Here is a 23168-nt window from a genome sequence, read left to right on the forward strand (position 1 = left end):
AAAATGTTGGTATTTGACTTCCTGGAAATGAGACTCAACAATCAGCTGTCTTTCTGGTGTGTTTAGGAACAGCTCGGACAAATCTTACTGACACAGATCAATTATCATTAAAGGTACAATCAGTAAGATTTGTCTGAGCTTTTCCTATCGATTATACAGATCAACTATTAATTAAAGGAAGCATCAGTAAGAACAGTTCAGACAAATCCTTCTAATTCTACCTTTAATTGATAAATGATCTTTATAAGCCATGAATATGTTTATGCTAACCATTTAGTAAAATGTATGAATGGGAGCTGGCAAGTAAATTCAAGCAAATGAGGAGTGAAAAAATGTCACTCCATGAGCTAAACAAGATCAGAACCTTCTGACAGGAAGTAAAGATGACTGTGCAGAAGAGAGTGAGGTGGAGGCCCATGGTGGACGCCCACTGCTCCCAAGAGGGCAAAGAGGATTAAGTCAAGTAAGTCAAGATGATTTTATTTCTCCCTCTGCAGAAGTTATTTTTTCATACTAATGTAATTTTTTAAAATCAGTCTGGTTTCTTCATAGTAGGGTGATAGTTTACTTCAGTTTCCTTCCAAACCTCGTCCTCTGAGCATATTCCTATAAAAAAACTGCTGTGGATCATATAAAAGGTGCTCTCAACCTTGTTAATTAGCTTCTTGTTGTGGCTGCGCTGATGAGGGAAAACCTAAACGTCATTAGGTCATTAGAGTCGCTTTTGGCCAAAAAAAAAGTTTTGGAGGAGAAGCAAATGCATGAAACTTAGCCAATATAGAGCCAGGGTGAGTGTTTTTACAAACAAGTGACATGTCGCTCAGCCTGTTCGCTGACGCATGGAGCACGTCAGGACAGAAACTGAAACAATCAGCTGTTTGCTTGCTTGCTGCTTGCTCATTCGCATCGCCTCCAGTTAGGAAGTAGATATTTTAGCTGATTAATAGGTCAAAAGCTGTTCAAACTGCTGTGCTTATATCCTACTCTATCCTACTTTGTCAGTTCATTCAGTCCATTAAAAGTGTGTGACAGCGAGCCCACTGTAGCAAGTCCAGAATCATTACTTACTTCTACTACTACTACTACTACTTCTACTTACTTCTTCTATTTCTACTTTCCTGTCTGTCTTGTTTTTTCTTCATGTGCTCTTTGTGACACCAGAGAACATAAATATACCGGGTTAGCCAGGAGCATTAAAGTGTGGCATAAACTTGTTCCAGTCACTGGAATGATAAGCGGCCAAACTGTTTGTAAAAAGTTAGTGTGAACAGGAAGCAGACTACAACTAAAATGTAGCAATGGATATTTTTTTTCCCATTAGTTCAGACCAATGAACCCAACTACCCTAAGACGAAATCCACACTAAAATATTTTCGATTCAAAATGCACAAGTTTTGCTACGTTTCTGCCCAGCATCCACAATACTCTGGTGTTCGTTGAACCCCTAAAACAGACATTGGACAGCAACACATAAGCTTGCAGTCCATGTTGGTAATTCACTGGTGTGCTGTGATGCACCTCTCCCCACCCTCTTCTACTCCTGCCATGCCCAGCTGATCAGATCGCCAGATATCAGCAATCTTGAGTAACCATGATTGGACGATATGAAAATAAAAATGATCGCCCAGCCCTAATCCATTCGGGTTCTATTTACCAGAGATCTGAATAACAAGCAAGACTTTATCTCTTAGAGAATGTATTTACATTGATTGTGAAGCAACCTACAGCTGTATGACTCATTATACTCAGTTAATAATCACTACAACAATTAGTCAGGAGGATCCTGACTCATTGTTGTAGTGATTATTAACTGAATTTTGACTGTTTGCATGCTGTGGGCTGTAGTAAAAGGTAGGCAGGGTGCAGTGTGTGTGTCCTTTTTAACATTATTATGTACGCTACACAAGTCTGATGACCCATTTTACATTTGAGGGAGTCCTTGCTGAAAGACCTGGAGTGGTGTGTGTTCGGGGAGATGTAGACAGGGGCTCTGTGTGGGGTTATTATTTAGAGAATCAGGGTCCCTGAAGTGTATTTGCTGTTTGCTGTTGAGCTTTGGGTCCTAAAATCTATCACAGTGCCCCATGGATACATAGCATGTCTTCTTGTTTCTACAAGAAAGTAAAGTAATATTGTGTGTTTGTGGTGCTGGTGGAGCAAATATTAACAATAGCAGTGTTGGGTGTTGTTTGAGTAAATATGATGGTTTGTACTTTGTACTAATCTGCTCTGGCCTCAGCAGATGCAACAAAGGCTGTGAGGTGAGTGACAGAATAAAAAATATTAATGATATAAATTTGTCCCAAACACTAATTATCGCTGTAAATTATGAATTAAGATAAAAGTGGTTGTCTTCATGGTCATCAGAGGTGGCAAAAATACACACATTCTGTACTGAAGTAGAGGTACAGATACTGGTGTAAAAAAGATGTTGGTAAAAGTAGAAGTACAAATTAAACTTCTTTACTCAAGTACAAGTGAAAAAATACAGGCTCTGAAATGCACAGTAAGTAGTAAAAGTACAGTAAAGACTTTTCTACTGGCTGAACCTGAACCTGTTCTCTGTGGTCGAGTCGCCCCCTTCTTGTTATATACTTTACATAAATTCTACTGTTGTTACATCTCTTTAATCGTGTTTGTTTTTCATCTTTATGTCTTTCTTTTTTGTAGTTTTTCATCTTTTTTGCCTTGTTACACATTTTTTCGTTGTGTTATGTCTTTTTTGTCTTGTTACACTGTTTATGCCTTGTTATGTCTGGTTTGTCAAGTATTTTGTCTTTTTGTCTTTTTTTTCATCTTGTTATGTCTTTTATTTTGTGTTCCAACTTGTTATGTTCTTTACATCATTCTTTTGTCTAGTCACATCTTTTTCAGCTCATTACATTATTGTTTTGTCTTGTTATATCTTTGTAGTTGTTTTTTGTCCTTTTTCAACATGTCTTTTTTGTCTTGTTACATAATTGTTTTCTTGTTCTCTTTTTCTGTTCATTGTTACGCCTGTTTAATTGATCTGCCATGCACTGATAGATAGAATCATATTTTCTATGTGTTACAAATACATTTAAACTAACAAGCCATTTTGAAAATGTAAGAAGTAGAAAATACACATTTATGTCAAAATGTAGGGAGTAAAAGTAAAGTGGTCAAAAAAGCAAAAAAATAAAAAAAAATACTAGTATCTGTACTAGACATACGGATATTAGTACAGTATCTGTATCTTCTCGTACAGTATCTGTACTAGAAGTACAGGTACCTGAAAAAAATACTTAAGTACAGTATAAGTAAATAAAATACAAATACAGTACTGTATTTGTACTTAGTCACTTCCCACCTCTGATTGTCATAGAGTACAAGGCAACCACAATTTTTCACAAATTTTGAATCTTTCTTATTGATTAAAAAACAGAATCAATTCAAAGTAAAATAAAATGGCTATACACAATACTCAACAGTGGATTTGGTTTTGGATAGCTGTGACATACAACGTGTCAGTAAGTAGTGAAGGTTTGGGGGGGGGGGGGTCAGGGGGATCGGTTGGAGTGTGCAGTCCATTACTGTACATGAACAGCTGCCAGCAGCAGTGTGTTAGCTGCTGATAACTGAAGGAGCTCACACTGCATTGCACAGGACAGGCGGAAAAAAGCACCTCAGACTGGCTGTGATCCAACTTCAGTCAGTGAGAAAGCAGAAGGTTGTCAGAGGGTAATGAGAGAAAAGTTGACTGGGTTTTTGTTGTCATGGCAATAGTTTGAAGCTGTTGGATGGAAGTGAAGCCTTTAGGACCCTAGAGAACGGGGTCCTACAGCCAGAGTGTACTGTGGCAGTGATGGCTGGCATCATGCCATTTCTTTTGAGCTGTGACCTTCAGCTCTATCTCAACACCGTTATCTGGCCACAGTTTTTGCCTTATTTTTTTTTCCTGAAACCAATCACAAACATTTGGGGTGGAGCTAAGCCCAGGATTCAGTGACAGTCCTGCTGCAAAATAATTTGAGGGGAACTTGTTTTGGTGGAATATTTGCAGTTTGGCATTAAAATGACTGCATCACTGCAAAAGAAAAGGTAACAGCTGTTAGCTTGTTTACAATCATGCTGTTAGTGTCCCAGGTGCTAATTTGCTTCCTGAAGCGTGTAAGTTGGAGGATGTTCTTGTTTCTTGGGGTTTTTGAAAACCTGGATAGCAGATGCTGTGATGCTGCTTGAAGCTAGTGACCAATAGCAGGACTTATACCCACAGTGTGCACCCTTGAGTCAGACTAGAAGCAGTGTAATTCAGAAAACAGGTGATCATGAAGTGCTGTGTCTTCTTGGAGATGTGGTAAAATAAATCCACAATGAATACAATATTGAATGTCTTCTGTACTTCTTTATCCATTTTACTATGTTGAAAATATTTGTTGTTGTTAGTATGTGGTTAGCTGCCCATAGGCAATCCCAGGATGCCTTGGGTTGAGTCGACCAATCACAGGCTGTGTTCCTGACTTGTGAACCCGACCTGTGTTTGACAGCATTGATCCATAGATGTATTAATAGATCAATGTGCTGATCTCAGCATGAGAATAAAATTTGTGGTGATGACGGTAATGAGTTCAACCCCATGGTAGGCATCACATGATCACGGTAATTTGGCTTTTATCACAGTTCTAGTTATTCCTTATCAAAATAACGGGTTGATGGGAAGTTGCACTCAAACTTCCATAGGATTAGTGCCACTGTCCTGCTGACTGATGTACAGGTGACTGGATCAGCTTATCAGACTGGTTAGCATGTTGAGCTAAATGTTTTCCTCATCAGTCTGTCCTGTCAGAGTTCACTTTCCTGTACAGTGCTGTGATCTTTGTTGGAATGCAAGCAGACCTTGTAGAGGTTGTCCTCTGGTTGCTGTCAGTGCTCACCGCCACTGAAAAAAACATCTGACGAATGTATGTTGGCAGACCGTCTCTTGCACAATGCTTTTTCACTCAAATGATGCAGTAGCCCAAAGGATGATGATGATCATGTGATGATTGATGGCGTGAGAGATTTGTTAAGGATGATGATGAGCGAGATTAGTACTGTTTGTAGAACAGTAAAGTGGGAGGGGTTATTTTAGGCATCCAGGGTTGCAAATTCTTGTCTATTTCACACATAAAAAAGGTTTTTTGTTGTTGTTGGCTGTTGGAGCCCTTAAAGGCTGGATGAATCACTGGTAGAGAACATGAACTGTTTTAGAAAATATCCAACCCTGTCTGCTAGCAGTGATGGGAGAAGTACTCAAACCTTTTACTAGTAAAAAAACAACAACAATAGAACAAGATAATAATATTCTATTACATGTGAAAGCCTTGCATTCAAAATCTTCTATGATAAAAAATCCTAAGTGTTATCAGTAAAACATTAAGTATAAAAAGTAAAAGTACTTGTTCTGCAGTAAAATGGTGGAAATCCAGTAGCTCCCAGTTTAGGAGCTGGGCCCCACAAAAGGCTCACAAGATAAATCTTAGTGCTCATAAGATGATTAGTGGGAATAATACGCATTTACTTTCAGTTTTTGTACTTCTTGAAATATTGTCTCAATTTATAAAATGAAACCATGTGAGGAGGGTTAGGGTTGGAGGTGGAATGTCTGTGGCCAAGGATCCTTTTTGTAAGAGGTCACAAGGTTCTGCTCAGGCAATTCACAGCACTTGGTTGAGGTTAAGGGCAGACTGACATGTAATTTTCCACACATACCGGTTTGACTGTGTTACCACCTCCACTGCTGGTTTAACAGCAGAACAGTAATTCCCACATTCCAAGTTTGGATGTTTTATACAGAACGGCAAAGTGGGATGATGATGCAACATCCTTCAACAGGCTGTGTTTCCTCCCTCCTTCAACACATGCCCTCTTGATTGTGTGCAGCCAATCACAGGACAGTACCAACCATGTGGCCATGACAATAGCCCAAACTTAACAACATGTACGATTTATTATGTAAGTCAGGGGCCTCATCACAGAACATTTCCCAGTTAAGTTTCCAAGATAGGACAAATCTTAACTTAGGATCCTAACTAGAGCTGGAAACTTAATTGTTTAATTGGTATTCCTCCTGTCAGGCCTGTATCTATGTTTAACATGTACGCAAGACTGCCTGTATCCATGACAACAGCTGTCTTCACTGTCACTGGCTAGCTTGTGAATGACCAAGAAAGACAAGTGTGCAGTTTTGGCCTTGATGGGTCAAAGGAATTAATTGTGTCTTGGAGGAGGAGAAACACCACCTTTTTGGGGATTTTTTGGAAGTTTTCTTCATGTCCATGATAAGGATTTGAATGGACACAGCACATCGATCAAAATAAAATTGAATTGTCTGTCCAAGAAATTGAAAGTAATTTAAAGCATCACCATATGGTTTGAGTAGCCTTATAATCAAATGTTTGTTTTGTTCCCATCTTCATTGTCATTTCCACACAGACATATCAGCAGTGCTGCTTTCATTTCAGACAGTTATGTTGAAGTTAGGACAGGGTCTTTGTCATCTTAACACTGGATACTTCAGTTAGGATGCTTCTGTAACAGCTAATTTCCTATCTTGAGGAAAGGTTTCTGTATCACCAAAAATCCTTAATGCCACCGTTAACTGAGATAAGAGAGGATTTCAGACTCTACCCTGGTCCTTGATCAAAGTCTCACATGCATCATCCATCCTGATCACCTCCCTACAACCTCTGTGTGGTCCCTAACACTTCCGGGAATAGAAAGGCTGTTGCCAGTGAACATAATCCACTCAGCAATTTTTTTTTTTCCTGAAACATGACTGACAAATTAATTATTAAAATTTTTCCGAGACAGTGCTGAAATATCTGGCACTTTGATGAAAAGACTAAGTAACCCATGTGTCTAATATTCTGTGTGCTCTGCTAACGCTTAGCTGAAAGTGAGGATTACATTTTGTAGAAACCTCATAATACTCTTCCATTTTAATTTACTTTGAGATTCTAGATCAATTTTGGATGAATTCAGCAAATATGGCAGCATGCATTGTTTCTATTTGGAGCAGTAAAACATTCTTGATTAGCCACAGATCTGATTCATACATATATGCCAACAATACATATGTAAATCCTGCTGTTTTTATTTGGTTGGTAGTGATTTGTAAATGGAATGTTCATTCAGAATAATTCAAGCATCACAGAGCTGAACCCTGAGGGAAGAGTTTTAATGTCATAGAGTCTAAATGGAGACATTTTTCACCCATTCTGATGGAGACAGTAACAGCTGGAAATCTTCTGATAGAAAATGCAAACATACATCAGCAGCTTCTGTACACAGATGTTGCTGTCAGCCCTCAGGGTCCCACCCTGGTGCAGTCTGAGCTGTGGGTCTTTGAGTACTGCATTTTGAGTACTGCAGAGTTTCTGCTCAAGCAGAACATGAAAGTGACAGGGGACAAAGGACAGCTGATAAGCCGAGCTCAAAGAGGTGCCACCTGCTCCACTATCTCAGCCCAGAGGTTCAGCCTTGAGACGGGGAGGCCTATGCCACAGTCAAGGATTCAGGAGCAGATGAATATCACTGCAGCGCTCTCTGTCTGTTCCAGGAGCAAGCAGGTGACAGCTTCCTCCAGCAACATTTCCAGGCCCCGCTCTCCTTTGATTTAAATGGTAGCAGAAAGGCCACTGAGCTGCCTTCACTTTCGATTGCTGAACCTTTGCCTCCACATTTCTCTGAATCTGCACAGAAGTACTGATGTTTTACTTGAGTAAAGGTAGCAATACCACAGTTCGCATTTATATTTTTACTTACATTTTTATTTTTATTGAAGCAAAAGTACAAAAGTACTAGAATCAAAATATAATCAGAGTACCAAAAGTAAATGTACCTATTTTGCAAAATGGGCCATTTCAGAGTAATGTATATTATATCATTGCATTGTAATTACTCATTGATTTAGTGTTACCATGATACTGGAATTACTTATTTTGATATGATACCTTGAACATATCAGTATTCAGTACCACTTTTGATACCAGGAAAAAAACTGACTCAACAGTGAGGGCATAACATTCTAGATTTTTATTTAAAGATAGATATAACAAGGTTATAACATGACAACAGATATAGTGAGTGAGACAAGTGAGTGATGAGACGAAGACAGCAGGACGTGAGGCACTGCATGTGGGCACTGTAGTGGTGTGTCTCACCTCTCTGTGACAACAGAGAGCAAGAAAGTGCTCGTGGTACCAGAGTATGATTACAAGCTGCAATGATTAATCAATTACTTAACCCTAACCCCAACTATTCTGATAAGAAATTAATCTATTTGAGTCATTTTTAAGGAAGTCTTAAGGACATTCTCTGATTTCAGCTTCTTCATTGTGAATATTTTCTGGTTTCTTTACTCCTCTCTGACAGTAAACTGAATATGTTTGAGTTGTGGACAAAACAAGACATTTGAGGAAGTTATCTTGGACTTTGGGAAACACTGATTGACATTTTTCACCATTTTGTAGACCTACTAATTGATTAATAGAGAAAATGATCAACAGATTAATCAATAATGAAAATAATATTTTGCAACTGACAAGATGGATTAATAAATCAATTCATGGAGAAAGTAAGTAACTGACAATGAAAATACCAAAAATGTTTTAATATTCATTATAACTTATTATTTTACATATAGCTGGGTAGCTGGGTAGTGGGGTGGTATGAGGATTCAGTAGTTAGCACTGTCGCCTCACAGCAAGAAGTTTTCTGAGTTCGAAACCTCCAGCTGGCTTCAGGTGTGTGCACGCAGATCAGGTCTGAGAGGCTACAGTTGACATTTAGGCTAAAAACATGGTGTAAATGGTGTCTTTTTGGGTCAAATTTTAACACTGGGATTATACCACATGCAGTATGGAGACATTTTGGGGTTTTTTGTGTTCTTTTTTGTACATTTAAAAACTGGTCATTGTTTACTTCAATTGTACTGGATTTGGCTGTAATGCTGTTTTCTGCTGAAGCTCCAGCAGCACTTCACCCATCTTCACATCAGCACAGGGATGTGTAGATATTGAGTGAAATTTCATTTTTGGGTGAACTATTGCTTTAACCTAGAAAGTAACTACTAACTTAAGTTATTAAATGAATGTAGTGGGTTAAAAACTACAGCATTTGCCTCTCAATTGTAACATAGTATACACATAAACTAAGTAAGAATTACCTTCAAATTATACTCGACTTAATGTACTCTACTCACTTTTCACCGCTTGATCACGGGGCAATACCAACATATGAGTCTGCATGGGTATATGTTGTGACAGAGTTTAAAGGATAGTTTGCATTTATTACAACTGACCCTTCAAAAACCACCCTTACTGTTACTGTTGCTAAGCCTGCCAAACTTTCTATTCTGGCACTGCATTGATGCATTTTACAGTGGCAGATTTAACATTGAAATTGGGAATGATTGTTGAAACGTGAGGTCTTTGAATCCTTAGAGATGTAACAACAACAGCTTTTAGCTGATATTTTGCTGGCTAAAATAATGACTCACAAGCAGATTTTATAAGTGTATCTGGCTGATGTATGCTAATGCTATCTCCTTGAGTCGGCTGAGAAGTCTCACGTATAATGTTTCCATCTGACAAATTTTAAAACAAGAAACCTGTGAAAGTGTAAATGTAAAGTTAGCTAACAGCTGCATACATGATATAATGTTAATGCTAACAGAGGGAGGCTAAAGCTACAGTAGCTTACATCTCAGCAAACATTGGTTGGATGGTGAAATAGAGCAGGTATATCTACATTATAGATGACAGAAATACACTCATTAATGTGGGAAAATGAAGCGCAGGGACTCGATTAGTGCAGCGCACTTTCATGGATCACCAGGACGGACCAGTTGGACCGTGAAAAATATTACTGAAGACAGTCGGGATAAGAGCTAAGCTAACCCGGCTTAGACCTGAGACAGCGGGCCAGAGAGAGATGCATTGTTGTTGACCCACTTTAATTCTGCATCAGCCCACATCCTCCTCCAAATGCAGATGCAGTGGGATCTGACAAGTTTAGCTGGAGGAAAGGTTACTGCAGCTAATAAGCTAGTCTTAGTTAGCCAGACATTGTTACATTCATTCAGCTTATATTAGAACAGATGAAAACAGTTTAATCCATTCTCCACGTGTGCTCTTGTGTTTCATGTTTTTGAGAGACAACAAAAGACGGCTTCGTCCAGACTGATGAAACACTGAGTGTTGCTCTTCTCAGAGTCTCCTGCACACCTTCAACATGGAGAGAAATGGAAAGCTTGCCAGCCCTAGTTATGATTGATGATTGATGACTGGACAGTTGCTGTTTGGAGGCATTGCTTAGCAGAGGGTCAATTGTCTCAGTTTCTCCACCATTTACACAACACTGTACTCAACAAAGCAGTGGGTCATGTCTGAGAAACTAACAGTGTATCCAGATGAACTAAAACATTTGATTTTGGATTGAAACTGAAACTGGGTTTACTGGAAATGTTGTCAGTAATTTCTCTTTGAACAGAAAACTGTATGTACACAACCACAGAGGTGTCTGTATCATACAATCAAACTGAGCGGAGAGGAGCTGCAGTCTTTATACTACAGGAACTGGATGAATGGATGAGTCACAGGTCTGCAGGTTAATTGTAAGCAGAAGTGAGATAGATCACCACACCCAGACAAACACACAAACACAGACAATGAGAAGACAGACAGGGGACCAACAGAAGACACAGGGGAGGGGCAGCTGAAAACAGGAGTGAGGAAGATGCACTGCATCATGACATTCAGTGCCGTTCTTTGCCCTTCTTTCAGTGAGGAAATACTCCAGACTTTTAAATCTGCCCACTTCATCAAGTTGACTCATTCTCTGGTCTGGCGTTGTGACATGCAACAGCGGTTTCTTAATTGGAAATTGACTGACCAGTGAGTGCCATGGGGTGACTAATGATTAGCTAATCAGCGCCACAGGGCATTAATACTATTGTCAAGCTGTTGTCCACCTGAGTATTGAAACCAAGGAGGAGTAATAACATCAATGGTGACTGCTAAGACAAGCTAGATGCTGCAATTCAAGGCTATGATGACAGGTAAACTAGCAGTGGTACAACCTAACCAAGGTCCACAACACATGTACTAGATTAGTGGAGATGTTGCCCCAGGCCCAGTATTTCTTCTGGTTGTCCTCATGCATGGCTAGCATCACATTGCACAGCTCCAGCTATTCAGACACCAGCATTATCAGCTCCTCCTTGGTTGCTACTGTCTTGACTCTCTTGCCTGCTATTTCTGTGATGCCCAAGTTAAGGACAAAAGCATGTGAGGTGGCGTGTGGGGGTGGGGGGTTACAACATAGACCTTTTCTCTTGTAAAACAGAAGCTGCGAACATGTTGTAAAGTCCACACAAAGTACACCTCGTCAGCCCGATCTGATCAGTTTTGCCAGTTACAGTAGAAAAACTGATGATTTTACATGGAAAGTAAAAAATACAAAACAGAATTGTTTCTGTTTTTAAGATCTTTTAAGTCTTTATTTGTTGAATATAGTGTGAATTAGTTGTCAATATACAGTATCTCACAAAAGTGAGAACACCCCTCACATTTCTGCAAATATTTAATTATCTTTTCATGGGACAACACTGAAGAAATGACACTTTGATACAATGTAAAGTAGTCAGTGTACAGCTTGTATAACAGTGTAAATTTACTGTCCCCTCAAAATAACTCAACACACAGCCATTAATGTCTAAACTGCTGGCAACAAAAGTGAGTACACCCCTAGGTGAAAATGTCCAAATTGGGCCAAATTAGCCATTTTCCCTCCCCGGTGTCATGTGACTCGTTAGTGTTACAAGGTTTCAGGAGTGAATGGGGAGCAGGTGTGTTGAATTTGGTGTTATCGCTCTCACTCTCTCATACTGGTCACTGGAAGTTCAACATGGCACCTCATGGCAAAGAACTCTCTGAGGATCTGAAAAAAAGAATTGTTGCTCTACATAAAGATGACCTAGGCTATAAGAAGATTGCCAACACCATGAAACTGAGCTGCAGCACGGTGGCCAAGACCATACAGCGGTTTAACAGGACAGGTTCCACTCAGAACAGGCCTCGCCATGGTCGACCAAAGAAGTTGAGTGCACGTGCTCAGCATCATATCCAGAGGTTGTCTTTGGAAAATAGACGTATGAGTGCTGCCAGCATTGCTGCAGAGGTTGAAGGGGTGGGGAGTCAGCCTGTCAGTGCTCAGACCATACGCCACACACTGCATCATATTGGTCTGCATGGCTGTCGTCCCAGAAGGAAGCCAACATGTACTGTGACATACTGAAGCTGAGTATGATTGCCTCCTTTCGGAAACTGGGCTGCAGGACAGTTTTCCAACATGATAATGACCCCAAGCACACCTCTAAGATGACCACTGCCTTGCTAAACAAGCTGACAGTAAAAGTGATGGACTGGCCAAGCATGTCTCCAGATCTAAACCCTATTGAGCACCTGTGGGGCATCTTCAAATGGAAGGTGGAGGAACGCAAGGTCTCTAACATCCACCAGCTCTGTGATGTCATCATGGAGGAGTGGAAGAAGATTCCAGTAACAACCTGTGAAGCTCTGGTGAACTCCATGCCCAAGAGGATTAAGGCAGTGCTGGAAAATAATGGTGGCCACACAAAATATTGACACTTTGGGCCCAATTTGGACATTTTCACCTATGGGTGTACTCACTTTTGTTGCCAGCGGTTTGGACATTAATGGCTGTGTGTTGAGTTATTTTGAGGGGACAGTAAATTTACACTGTTATACAAGCTGTACACTGACTACTTTACATTGTATCAGTGTCATTTCTTCAGTGTTGTCTCATGAAAAGATATAATTAAATATTTGCAGAAATGTGAGAGGTGTACTCACTTTTGTGAGATACTGTATATCATCTGTCAGACTGATCTGCATGTAAAATACCAGTGAAGGTTTAATTTATCATGGTAGCCTATCTTTGGTGTTAACCAGAGTAAAGCTAAAAGAGACCAGGGAGGGATGAAAATAACATCACAATATTTTTGTCCTGCTGTTAAAGGTAGACTCAGTAGGGTTTGTCTGAGCTGTTTGTGAACACACCAGAGAGATAGTTGACTGCTGAGTTTCAAAGACGGAAGTGTCTGCAAAAAGAGCCACCACCACACACTGACAGTGGCTCATAAGTGAAGATTGGAAGGGATTATGGTTATATGAGGCTTTACATTGTTTTTTGTTTGTTTGTTTGTTTGATTTTATTAGGAAATGTTACATATTATGATTTTAAAGATGTATTCACTCATTATATTTGCATGACATTTTTATTTGGGTCCCCAAATAAATAAAAGACTATGGAGGAAATTCTACAAATTTATATCTGCAGTACACCTTTTATAAAGCATTTAAAATGTGTGCATAGTTTTACTGATGAGAGGAAAAAACAAGAGCCTGTTAATTTCATCTAAATACATTTATTTTGCTGATAAGAGGAAATGAGATGTTAACTCAGTCTAAATGCATTTATTTATCATTTATACAGTTTGTACATTTGTATATATTTTCAATAAAGCGTCTATATAAAGTGATTAAGAAATGGCAGTAAAAAGTATCAGGAAAGTTCATCTTTGCACAAATGAACTCTTTCCAGAATTTATTGATAAGGCTTATTGTGAATTGGGTTGCAATGGTTTGTCATTTTTAAAAAAGTGGGTCCCCAGGGAAACACAGAGGATGTCAGGCACATTGGATCACATACAATTTAACATGAAGTTGATCTGAGAGTAACATCATGGTCATTTGCTTGGAGGACAAACTAAAGCCTTTATGAGTATTATACATACACAGAGATATTAAGTGCTTATTTTTAGGGCTACAATGAGTTTCAAAGTCAATTAATTGGTTGGTTATTTTCTTGATTAATCGATTAATTGTTGTTTGCCTGTAAAATGTCTCAAAATTGTGAAAAGGTGATCAGTGTTTCCAAAAGTCCAAGATGACATCAAAAGAGGCAAAGAGGCAAAAGTCCACAGACTCTTAAGACTCTGGTAAAAGTAGAGGTGTTGATTCAACTTGTTTACTGCAGTGAAAGTGAAAACGTAAAGGTTCTGAAATGTACAAAAGTAAAACGTAGCAGTCTTATATGATATTTTTGCATCTTTTTTGTCTTCTACATTTTTTTCGTCTTGTCACATCTCTTTATGTTACATCTTTAATGTTGTTTTTTGTCTTGCTATGACTTTTTTGTGTTTTTTCATCATATTACATCTTTTTCATCTCATGTCTCTTTTGTCTTACTACATCTTTTATGTTGTTTGTCTTATGTTTTTTTTTTTACTTCCCACCTCTGACAACAGTGAACCAAGCATGAGGGCTGGTGGCTACTTAAGATGTACCAGTGAAGTCTTCACCAAACCTGCTAGCACCAAACAGTGCAGAACAGTCAGGAGTTACTTGGAGAGCTCAATATTTTCTGAACTGGTATGTGGTGAAACACTGCTCTAAATAAATGCATCTCTGTGCTAAGATGGAAATACAATAAAGTTATACCCTCATCCCTGCCCTCCCTTTGCTTTATATTACACTCAACAGTGAATTAATTTGATTTTAACATGAAGCAATAGGGTGATTTTACTAGTAGTGGAAGTCAAACAAAATGCAGAAGTCTGTGGCAAATCTACAAGTGTGTAACAAAGTGACGCTTTCGCTCTGAGTTTGTATCTCTCTGCATCAGTCGTGACCTTGTGTGTTTGTCCTTCAGCCGGCCACGCTATCCATCTCACCCTGAGCGTGGCTCATTACACTGAGACTCCATCTGCCAGGATGGACACTTGCAGGGCAGACTGGCACTGAGTGTGACTCCTGCTCCTGATGTCTGCCCTGTCTCTGCCCTCTCTCCCTGCTCTTCAGCCGGGCTCACTCACTGCACAGACGCACACACCACAGAGAAGCAGCCGCTGTTATGTAACAGGATGAGCGGTCTGATGGATTGAAGAAGTTTGGAATTTTCTCTTTGCAGTCCCCTGTGAGGTGTTACTGTCGCCCAGCCAAAGTAATGTTGTCACATGGTCGATTCAATGAATCTAAATGATGTTGCTCTGCTCACATATTGAACAGTAACACTTCATTCACAATGACATGGAGGACTGCTGGAGTGTTTGCATGTCTCTAAAGCTTGATTTAAACATATTGAAGCTGAACTTGCTTCAACAATGATGGCTGTTTGAGCAGGAGAATTATTCCATAGATATCATATTTAAGCTTTGCTCAGCACAACCAAAATGTAGTGAACGCAGCTATTTATTGTTTATTTCCCCAGGGTTGTAGGTAGGCTCTTGTTTACAGGTCTCCTCTTTGCTTCTGGTCTTGTGAGACCACCACTTACAAACCACACAGTTGTGAATGAGCCAATAATAATTATGAGGCACACTGATTTTAATACTGTTGTGTTGTCCAACCTTTGGGGCCACAGTGGCTAATTTGTTTCTGTGATCCAGTATGTGTGTGCAATAGTTAACACTATCCACAACTACACAACAGCAGTATCAACACCAACAGTAGCATGAGCAGCAAACAGAGCATATGATGATATTTAGGAGTGAAAACTGTCTGCTCAGACCCTGCAGACACTGAAGAGTGGACATTCAGTCAGACAGTCAGACAGAATCCTCACTAACCATGTAGAGACGATTCTGGTGAAGTACCACGAGGTAATAAGACGTCATTACTGCGGTGGTGTCTCCCTACAGTATGAGTGCAAATGAATGATACTTTTACACTTACTTTTTATGGAATGTTACTTTTGATAGTAGTAAAAAACCAGTGTAGTTCAGCTGCTCCAAGAGTTGTGTCAAACAAAAAAAAAAAAAAAAAAACTGAATGCAAAATATACAATTCTTTACTTGATGAAGAGAGCTGCTGTCTGAGAGCAGAGACTACAGAGGTTCACTGAGTGTTAACAGAACAGAAAGGAACTTTGATCATGAAAATTTTGAATACCTGATGAAAAATGTGAATTCTTATATATATGTATATATATATATATTAATATATATTATACAGTACTTCATCATTTTAACATGGTGAAGGTGGTCTGTTTTTTTCTCTTCTCCATTATTCATCTCTGGCTGGTGTCACAACCAATGTCTAACTACTGTGTAATATTTTAAGAACATCAGTATTGCCATCCTGAAAGAAACCTTTATCAGTTACTGAGGGCCGTTTAATGTCGTCAGTCCAATTATCTCTGCTGTCACTATTTGCAAGCAACAGCAGACACAGTATCTAGAGAGGAACCCCAGATCTGCAAGATCTCACATGAGTGAACATTTTGACTGAAAGCACGAAAAGAGTCTCACAAATTTGGGGTTCCGTTCTAGACCCAACCAGCAGAGACTGAGAGTGATGGACATGACAGTGACAGTAATGGTGGTGCCGCATGATGGCTGAACACACAGAGCAGTTGACACATTTGTCTATAAAATGGAGTAATGATCAATTTTGATCTTAAGTATGACTTAAGTAAAAGAAAGTAGAAAACCATGTATTATGGGGTGCTTAAAATACAAAACAAAAACTCAAGATTCATGTTTATCTATGAAGAAAATCAAGTTATGTCAACCAGAAACATAGGTTGAAAAAACTTTTTTTAAACGTTATTTGCAAATTTTAAGGTTTGAGTTTGATAGAAAAGTCAAAAATTTAGAGAAGACAGTTGCCTTGAAATGCTGCTGTAAGTTGAGATGTATAGATAACAAGCTACAAATTTTCTTCTTTGAATCTGTGTGATCAAAGTTTTTATGTTTGGTATCTTTATGAATCAAAGTATAATACACTGTCAGAAATGATCTTATGACTACACACAAGTACAAATCTACAAACATTTTTTATCAATGAGGCCCTGGTGCGAGAGCAAACTTCTCTCATGTCTCCCTGTCTCTCTGTGTCCTCTTGTCTTCCAGCATTCAGTGGAGGCTGTGAATGCAGGAGTGAATCCTGTCGGTGATACTTCCTACAACTCCAGCCACTGGGATCTGGGAAGTGCCTTCTTCTTCGCTGGAACTGTCATCACAACTATAGGTACTGTTACTATGGTCTGACTCAGCGGCAGCACAACTTGTGCTTGGTGCTCGCAGTGAAAAAACAAATAGATACAAAAAGATATTAAAAACCAAAGGGGCTGTGGAATAATGCTGAGTTCATAGGAACCTTCAAAATATTGTTGTCATAGAAACAAAGCCCTCATGCAGCATTTTTAACAGCACAGATGCTTCATATCCCAGCTGTCCACAGCACCCTGACAGCGCCTTTCTTCCAGAACAAAAATACATTCCTCTACATCCCGTACTGGCTACCTGTGGCCGCACCAGTCTTATTTAAGACACTAGTACTTGTCTATTGAGCTGTGAATGGCTCAGGCCCATCCAGCATCCAAACATGGCCTAACCTACACCCCAGCCCATCCATTACACTCTGAGACTGACAGTCAGCTTGATACTCCCTCACTACTGATAGAGACCAGCTCCTGCTCAACAAAATCATCAAATCATCATGTTTGCCGTCTCACATCTTCTGTCACAGACTGAAAACTGATGTGTTCAAACTGCACCGTGGACTATAAATAACAATAAAACCTTCTATATCTCTAATAGCTTCTACCTGTAGCCCATTAAGCAATTCAGCTTTTTTGATTAAACTGATGTGCCGACATGATCTTGCACTTTTTGGGTTGTTTCCACATGGTTGAATGCACTTAGAAAGAAAAAGTTTAATCACAGAAGGAGTTGTTCATCAAGGAAGGGGGCCCCTTTGGGTGTTGGTGGATTTGTAGTCCATGATGTAGTCTGGTCTTACTGGAGTCATCTGCTGTTCTATCCACCTGGAGGACACAGTGGCCCGCTGGCTGGATGATGCAACAGTATCTGCAACAGTGCCATTGAACCATGTTTCCATAAAAATCATGTTGTTGCAAGCTTGATTTTAAAGTCCAGGTAAACCACAGTCCATCAATCTTAGTAGCATGTAGAGGCCAATGACATTTGCTCTATCCTTGATGAAGACTGTGTGTTACTGGGGAATAACAGATAAAAACAATGTCTGATAAGCAACTAAATCTGATCATTTTTATTATTATTATTTATTTATCATTTTTTCATGTAGTCCTGTAAAACCCCTTCTGTCTCTTTTTTCTCCTCCAGGCTATGGAAACATCGCCCCGAGCACAGAGGGAGGGAAGATCTTCTGTATTCTGTATGCAATATTTGGCATCCCACTGTTTGGATTCCTCCTGGCAGGTGTTGGGGACCAGCTAGGTACGATATTTGTCAAGACCATTGCCAAGGTGGAGAAGATGTTCCGGGTGAGTCACAGTGTAAATGTTAATGTTATGTGTGACTCAGCTTTGTGGAAAGCTGATATATTCAATGTGGTCCCATGGTTTAAGATCTCTTAAGGCTAGTGATGTTTCTATGCTCAGTTTAATCATGAAAGCTGCTGAAAGTTTTGTATCTGGACTGTGAATCATCTTGAGGATGGGGTGTTGGGGTATTTAAGGAATGTAATTCTGCAGAGCAGCTCTCAGATTAGTTCCGTCTTTCACACATAAATTGCCAGAACCAGTGTCAAATCTGTCTGTGCCAGTACATCAATCCTGACACAAAGAAACCCACAAATACCACAAAGTAAAAGCTCTTGAGAGAGACGGGGACATAAATGACATAAACGGATGCAGATAGCAGCTTTGCATAACAGCCCTACTCTCTACACTGACCAAGTAGCTGAAGGATGTCTGTAGGCTTCAGCCTTATACTTTTCTGTACTTGTCTAAGTATATGATTGTGAGTGAGAGTGTGTGTTCAGACAGGAAGCAAAGCAAATTTTAGCCCTGTGTGACTCAAGTGACTTTGACATTTTGGGAATATTGTGTTTATTTGCCCCAAACAGTCAGTTGATGCAGCCAGTGGTGCTGGTACCCGATTGTCTGTTTTTATATAGATTACACAAAAAACAAAGAAAATGTGATCATTTTTAACTATGTAATTCATATGCAGTCCTACTGACCAAATGGAAATGGACAAATGTTTTACTGTTACTTTTTGCACAGTTGGAGATGCATCTTGGTTGCTTAGCAACTATCATGGTCTCTGTTAATAAAACTTCACATGTGGTCTCCATTTTCAATTTCCAGACATTCAAATACAAGTAATTAATTAATTAATTAATTAAATAAAAAAGTAGGGGAGACCAGGGATAGATGGAACACTTTTTGTCTCAGCACCTATATTTCACTAAATTTCTGTGTTAAAGCTCTTAAATTTTGAAACAAAGTACAAAGTAATTATTACTAACAGCAGTGTTTCCAGCCTTTTTAGGTTTTATTTTTGTGCTCATTTTCAGCCTTTTACCGTATTTTTGGTGATGTTATTGGCGGAAATTTTTTATTATTAATGTTAAAATAACATGTTTATAATCTTAAATATAATCTTAAATCTTAAAATATATTTAACCTTTTCTCGCTCTGAATAATTCAAGATGACTCTAAAGTTTGAATCAGATCACTGATGGTTATTATCCTACAGAGAAATACTGCTGTAAATATATGAAATCACACACACCACATATTGATAAATATATAAATACATTTATACAAAAGTTACATTTTGGTGTTTTCATTTTCTAAAAGATAAAGAATATGTACATGTCTGTGTGTGTGTCAGCATCTGACTGAGACTTTCCCTGCTGTCTCTCCTTCCTCTCTGTATGTTCATGAGGTTATGTTAACGCACACTTCTCCTCCAGTCAGTGGTCAGCACGGACAAAGAGAGACTAATTACAGTAATGTTACAGACAGTTAAGGTTGGCTCCCCTGTGACTCAGTGCTGCAGAGGCTCCGGTCTCTCTCTCTTCTCCAGAGCTCTCTGGAGCTCAGCAGCTGAGCGACTCTTGGCAAAAGCTTTGTAACAGAAGCAAATTTTTCACTCAGTCATATATTTTCAACCTGCACCAATACACCCAGCTGGTCTTTGCTTTAACTTTGTATGTGATCCAGGCATGTGAAAAATTTACTTCACCCTCTAAATGAACAGAACAATGTGGGACAGGGAAATTACAAGGGGACACTTAAAAGACAAAATAATAAGGAGAGTAAAGATCTTTGAAGGTCTTGGCCTCATCTTGACCACATTTTGCACACTTTTACTAGTTTCGTCTCTGTCTCAGACGAAGGACTCTGTTGGAGAGACCTGTCACGACCACGACAACAGGGATATCAGTAAATTGTCTTTGTATTGTCTGATCTATTTATTAACATGTCAGCAAAATCTTCTGTCATACAAATTGTCTACCACAAATAGTTCATTCATACATGCCAGCCATCCTGATTAACCCAGGAGACTCTGGCTTTTCATTGCTCTCTCTCTCTGTTTCCTCTCAGGATCACATTTCATTTGTATTTCTCCCAATTTAAGATTAATTTTCACACAATTTTTCCTTTTTCGTTATCACAACCCAAATAGCGGCCCTATGACTCCTGACAAAAGAACGCTGTTTCTGTCAACAATAAAGCTAAATCAAACTAGACCTACTGGAAAGAAGAATACCCATTTTTAAGGAAAGTTTTAAAGAAAGGGGGGCAAGCATTTTGTTAAACCTGCTGCGTCAATTTTCTTTTAGGAACAGGGCAAAAAATAAATGAATGAAAGAAAAGTGATGAATGTTATTTTATGCCAGAGCAAGTTCGTACCAGAGGGGCGCCTTACTTTGTATTCCTTCCTGAGAATTAAGAGTTAAATTAAGTATATAATGTAAAAATGTTGTTGCAGTGGACTTATTAGTTTGGTATGTTCACTCTCTGAAAGTCACCAAAATGCAGGAAACAAAACCTCTAAAATTCTTTTTTCTTTTTGGTTTGGAAACCTTCCCTATTTTTGAGGTCTCATGGTTGGCAAGTATGAATTCATCTGGAAAAAAATTTTAAAATGAAAACACACAGGAGTGTGTCAATCCTGCAGATGGTTAACAGACCACATGAAACTGTGTAGCTAATGCATAAAGTTACATCAGTAGAACTAGAGATGTGACAGGACTTGGTCTTGATTTGGTCTCAACTTGGTTTCAAACTGATGAGGGCTGTGCAATATGTAAAAAAAAAAGTCATATTGCAATTCTTCTGACTGAAACTGCAATTAAAATATGTGATAGAGTTAGTGGAAATAATCATTTTTGCATTTGTACATTAATATTGTGATGATGTGACATTTGTTATTTGTTAAAACTGTACCTAACAAACATGTTTTCTTTTACCTGGACAACAGATTTTAGGACAGGACATGTCTGCAGCACTACAGTATGTCATGAGAATGCTTTGATCACACATTTTTCCTCCTTCAAAAACCTGTGATCTTGTTCTGGTGGTGCAACTGAAATATCACACTTGGCCATATTGTGATTTTGATAATATTGCGATTAATTGTTCAGACCTAGTTTGGACATGCTCTGGTCTTGGTCTTGACTAAGTCTCAGTTTAGGTGGTCATAACTATAACTCTGCTATCTCCACAGGAAAACAAAGCAGTTCTACTGGAAATCATGTATAGAGAACGTGAGTCAGAAAAAGAAGCGCTGGAGCTTAAAAATTGCAGTTAGGTGTTTTAAGTGTAAGTTACACAGCTGTATTAGTTCAAACCTAAAACAGAACACAAAGTCAACTTTAACTGTGGTACAAATAAAAGGAGACAAACAGCAGGAGTGACTGCCCCCTGCTGAACTAATGAACTCTCAGGTTCTATACAGTAAACAAGTGGAGTCTCCTCCCATCATAATCAGTGTTCATGCTGATGTGATAATAAACCCACTGTGACTGATGTATCAGAGTCCTCTCTGACTCTGTGGGTTCTCACCAGACACAATCAGAACCCTGCTGGACGGCAGACAGGTATTATGGCTGCCGTTGCTTATACTTTGTGTGGATGTGACCCTCTCTCTCACAGAACAACCATAACCAGATCAGTCAGACGAAGATCCGTGTGGCCTCCACCCTCCTCTTCATCCTGGCCGGCTGCATCCTGTTTGTCACCATCCCAGCTGTGATCTTCAAACACATCGAGGGCTGGACGGCTCTGGAGTCCACATATTTTGTCGTCATCACTCTGACAACAGTTGGAATAGGAGACTATGTGGCAGGTGAGAAGACGTCATTCACATTTTAAATCTGCAACAAACCATTATTTTCATTGTTAATTAATTTGTCCATTATTTTGTCAATTAATCAATTAATTAATTATCAATCAATCTGTTGGTCATTTTCTTGATTAATCAATTAATTGTTTGGTCCATAAAATGTCGGAAAATGTTGGTCAGTATTTCCCAAAGTCCAATATGATGTCCTCAAATGTCTTGTTTTGTCCACAACTCAAAGATATTCAGATTACTGTCAGAAAATGGTGACAAATGTCCATCAGTGTTTGCCACAGTCCAAGATGATGTCCTCAGAAACCAGAAAGAAACCAGAATATTCACACTGAAGAAGCTAGGATCTCAAAATTTTGACTTTGTTTCTTAAAAAATGACTCAAACCAATTAATCAATTATCAAAATAGTTAATGATGAATTTAATAATCGATTAATAATTGATTATTCAGTTAAATGGTGCAGCTCTACATGTTTTATTTCTTAAATATTATTTATCACTAATAAATCAAAACATCAAAACACATGTCAAAAGTGATATCAGACTTAAACTACATTTAGGACATGTTAGAGTTGCACATTCTTTCTTTCATTCTTTTCACATTCTTATTTAGTTGACTAAACTTTGTTGTTAAGTTACCAATTTGTTTACTCACAAATCATTATATTCTACAAGAAAAGAAGAAAAAATAAGATATATAACATAAAGTTCACTGTAAATAAGAAATTAAATCATGAGAATAAACTCTTTTAGGTTCTTCAGTGTTCAGTAACATATGCAGAAATCACAGTGTGGGTGGACACAGAGAAATTCAGGTGGGCTGAGTCTGTCCAAGATCAGTCCAACTCAACAGGTTTCTGAAAAACATGTGTTAAACAAAACAGACCATTAGATCTATACTACACTATAACAAAGTTCAATAAGACAACTTTATGTTACAGGCACCAAGACAAATTTTAAAAGCACTGCATGCTCTGGAACGAGTCCACATTTTCATATACACAC

At 38.8% G+C, this 23168-nt stretch overlaps 1 protein-coding gene across 1 annotated transcript in view; it reads left to right on the plus strand.

Moving 5' to 3' along the window:
* The window catches only part of kcnk10a (potassium channel, subfamily K, member 10a), a 39654-nt gene that overhangs the window by 9797 nt on the left and 6689 nt on the right, over positions 1-23168 (plus strand). The window contains exons 3-5 of the mRNA XM_084737323.1: positions 16940-17057; positions 18176-18336; positions 21964-22156. Of these exons, the coding sequence (XP_084593449.1) occupies positions 16940-17057; positions 18176-18336; positions 21964-22156 (472 nt within the window). The remainder of the gene's footprint in view (positions 1-16939; positions 17058-18175; positions 18337-21963; positions 22157-23168) is intronic.

The sequence above is a fragment of the Lutjanus erythropterus genome, chromosome 15 (assembly GCF_056507025.1).
Source record: "Lutjanus erythropterus isolate fLutEry1 chromosome 15, fLutEry1.hap2, whole genome shotgun sequence".
Taxonomy (NCBI): Eukaryota; Metazoa; Chordata; class Actinopteri; order Lutjaniformes; family Lutjanidae; genus Lutjanus; species Lutjanus erythropterus.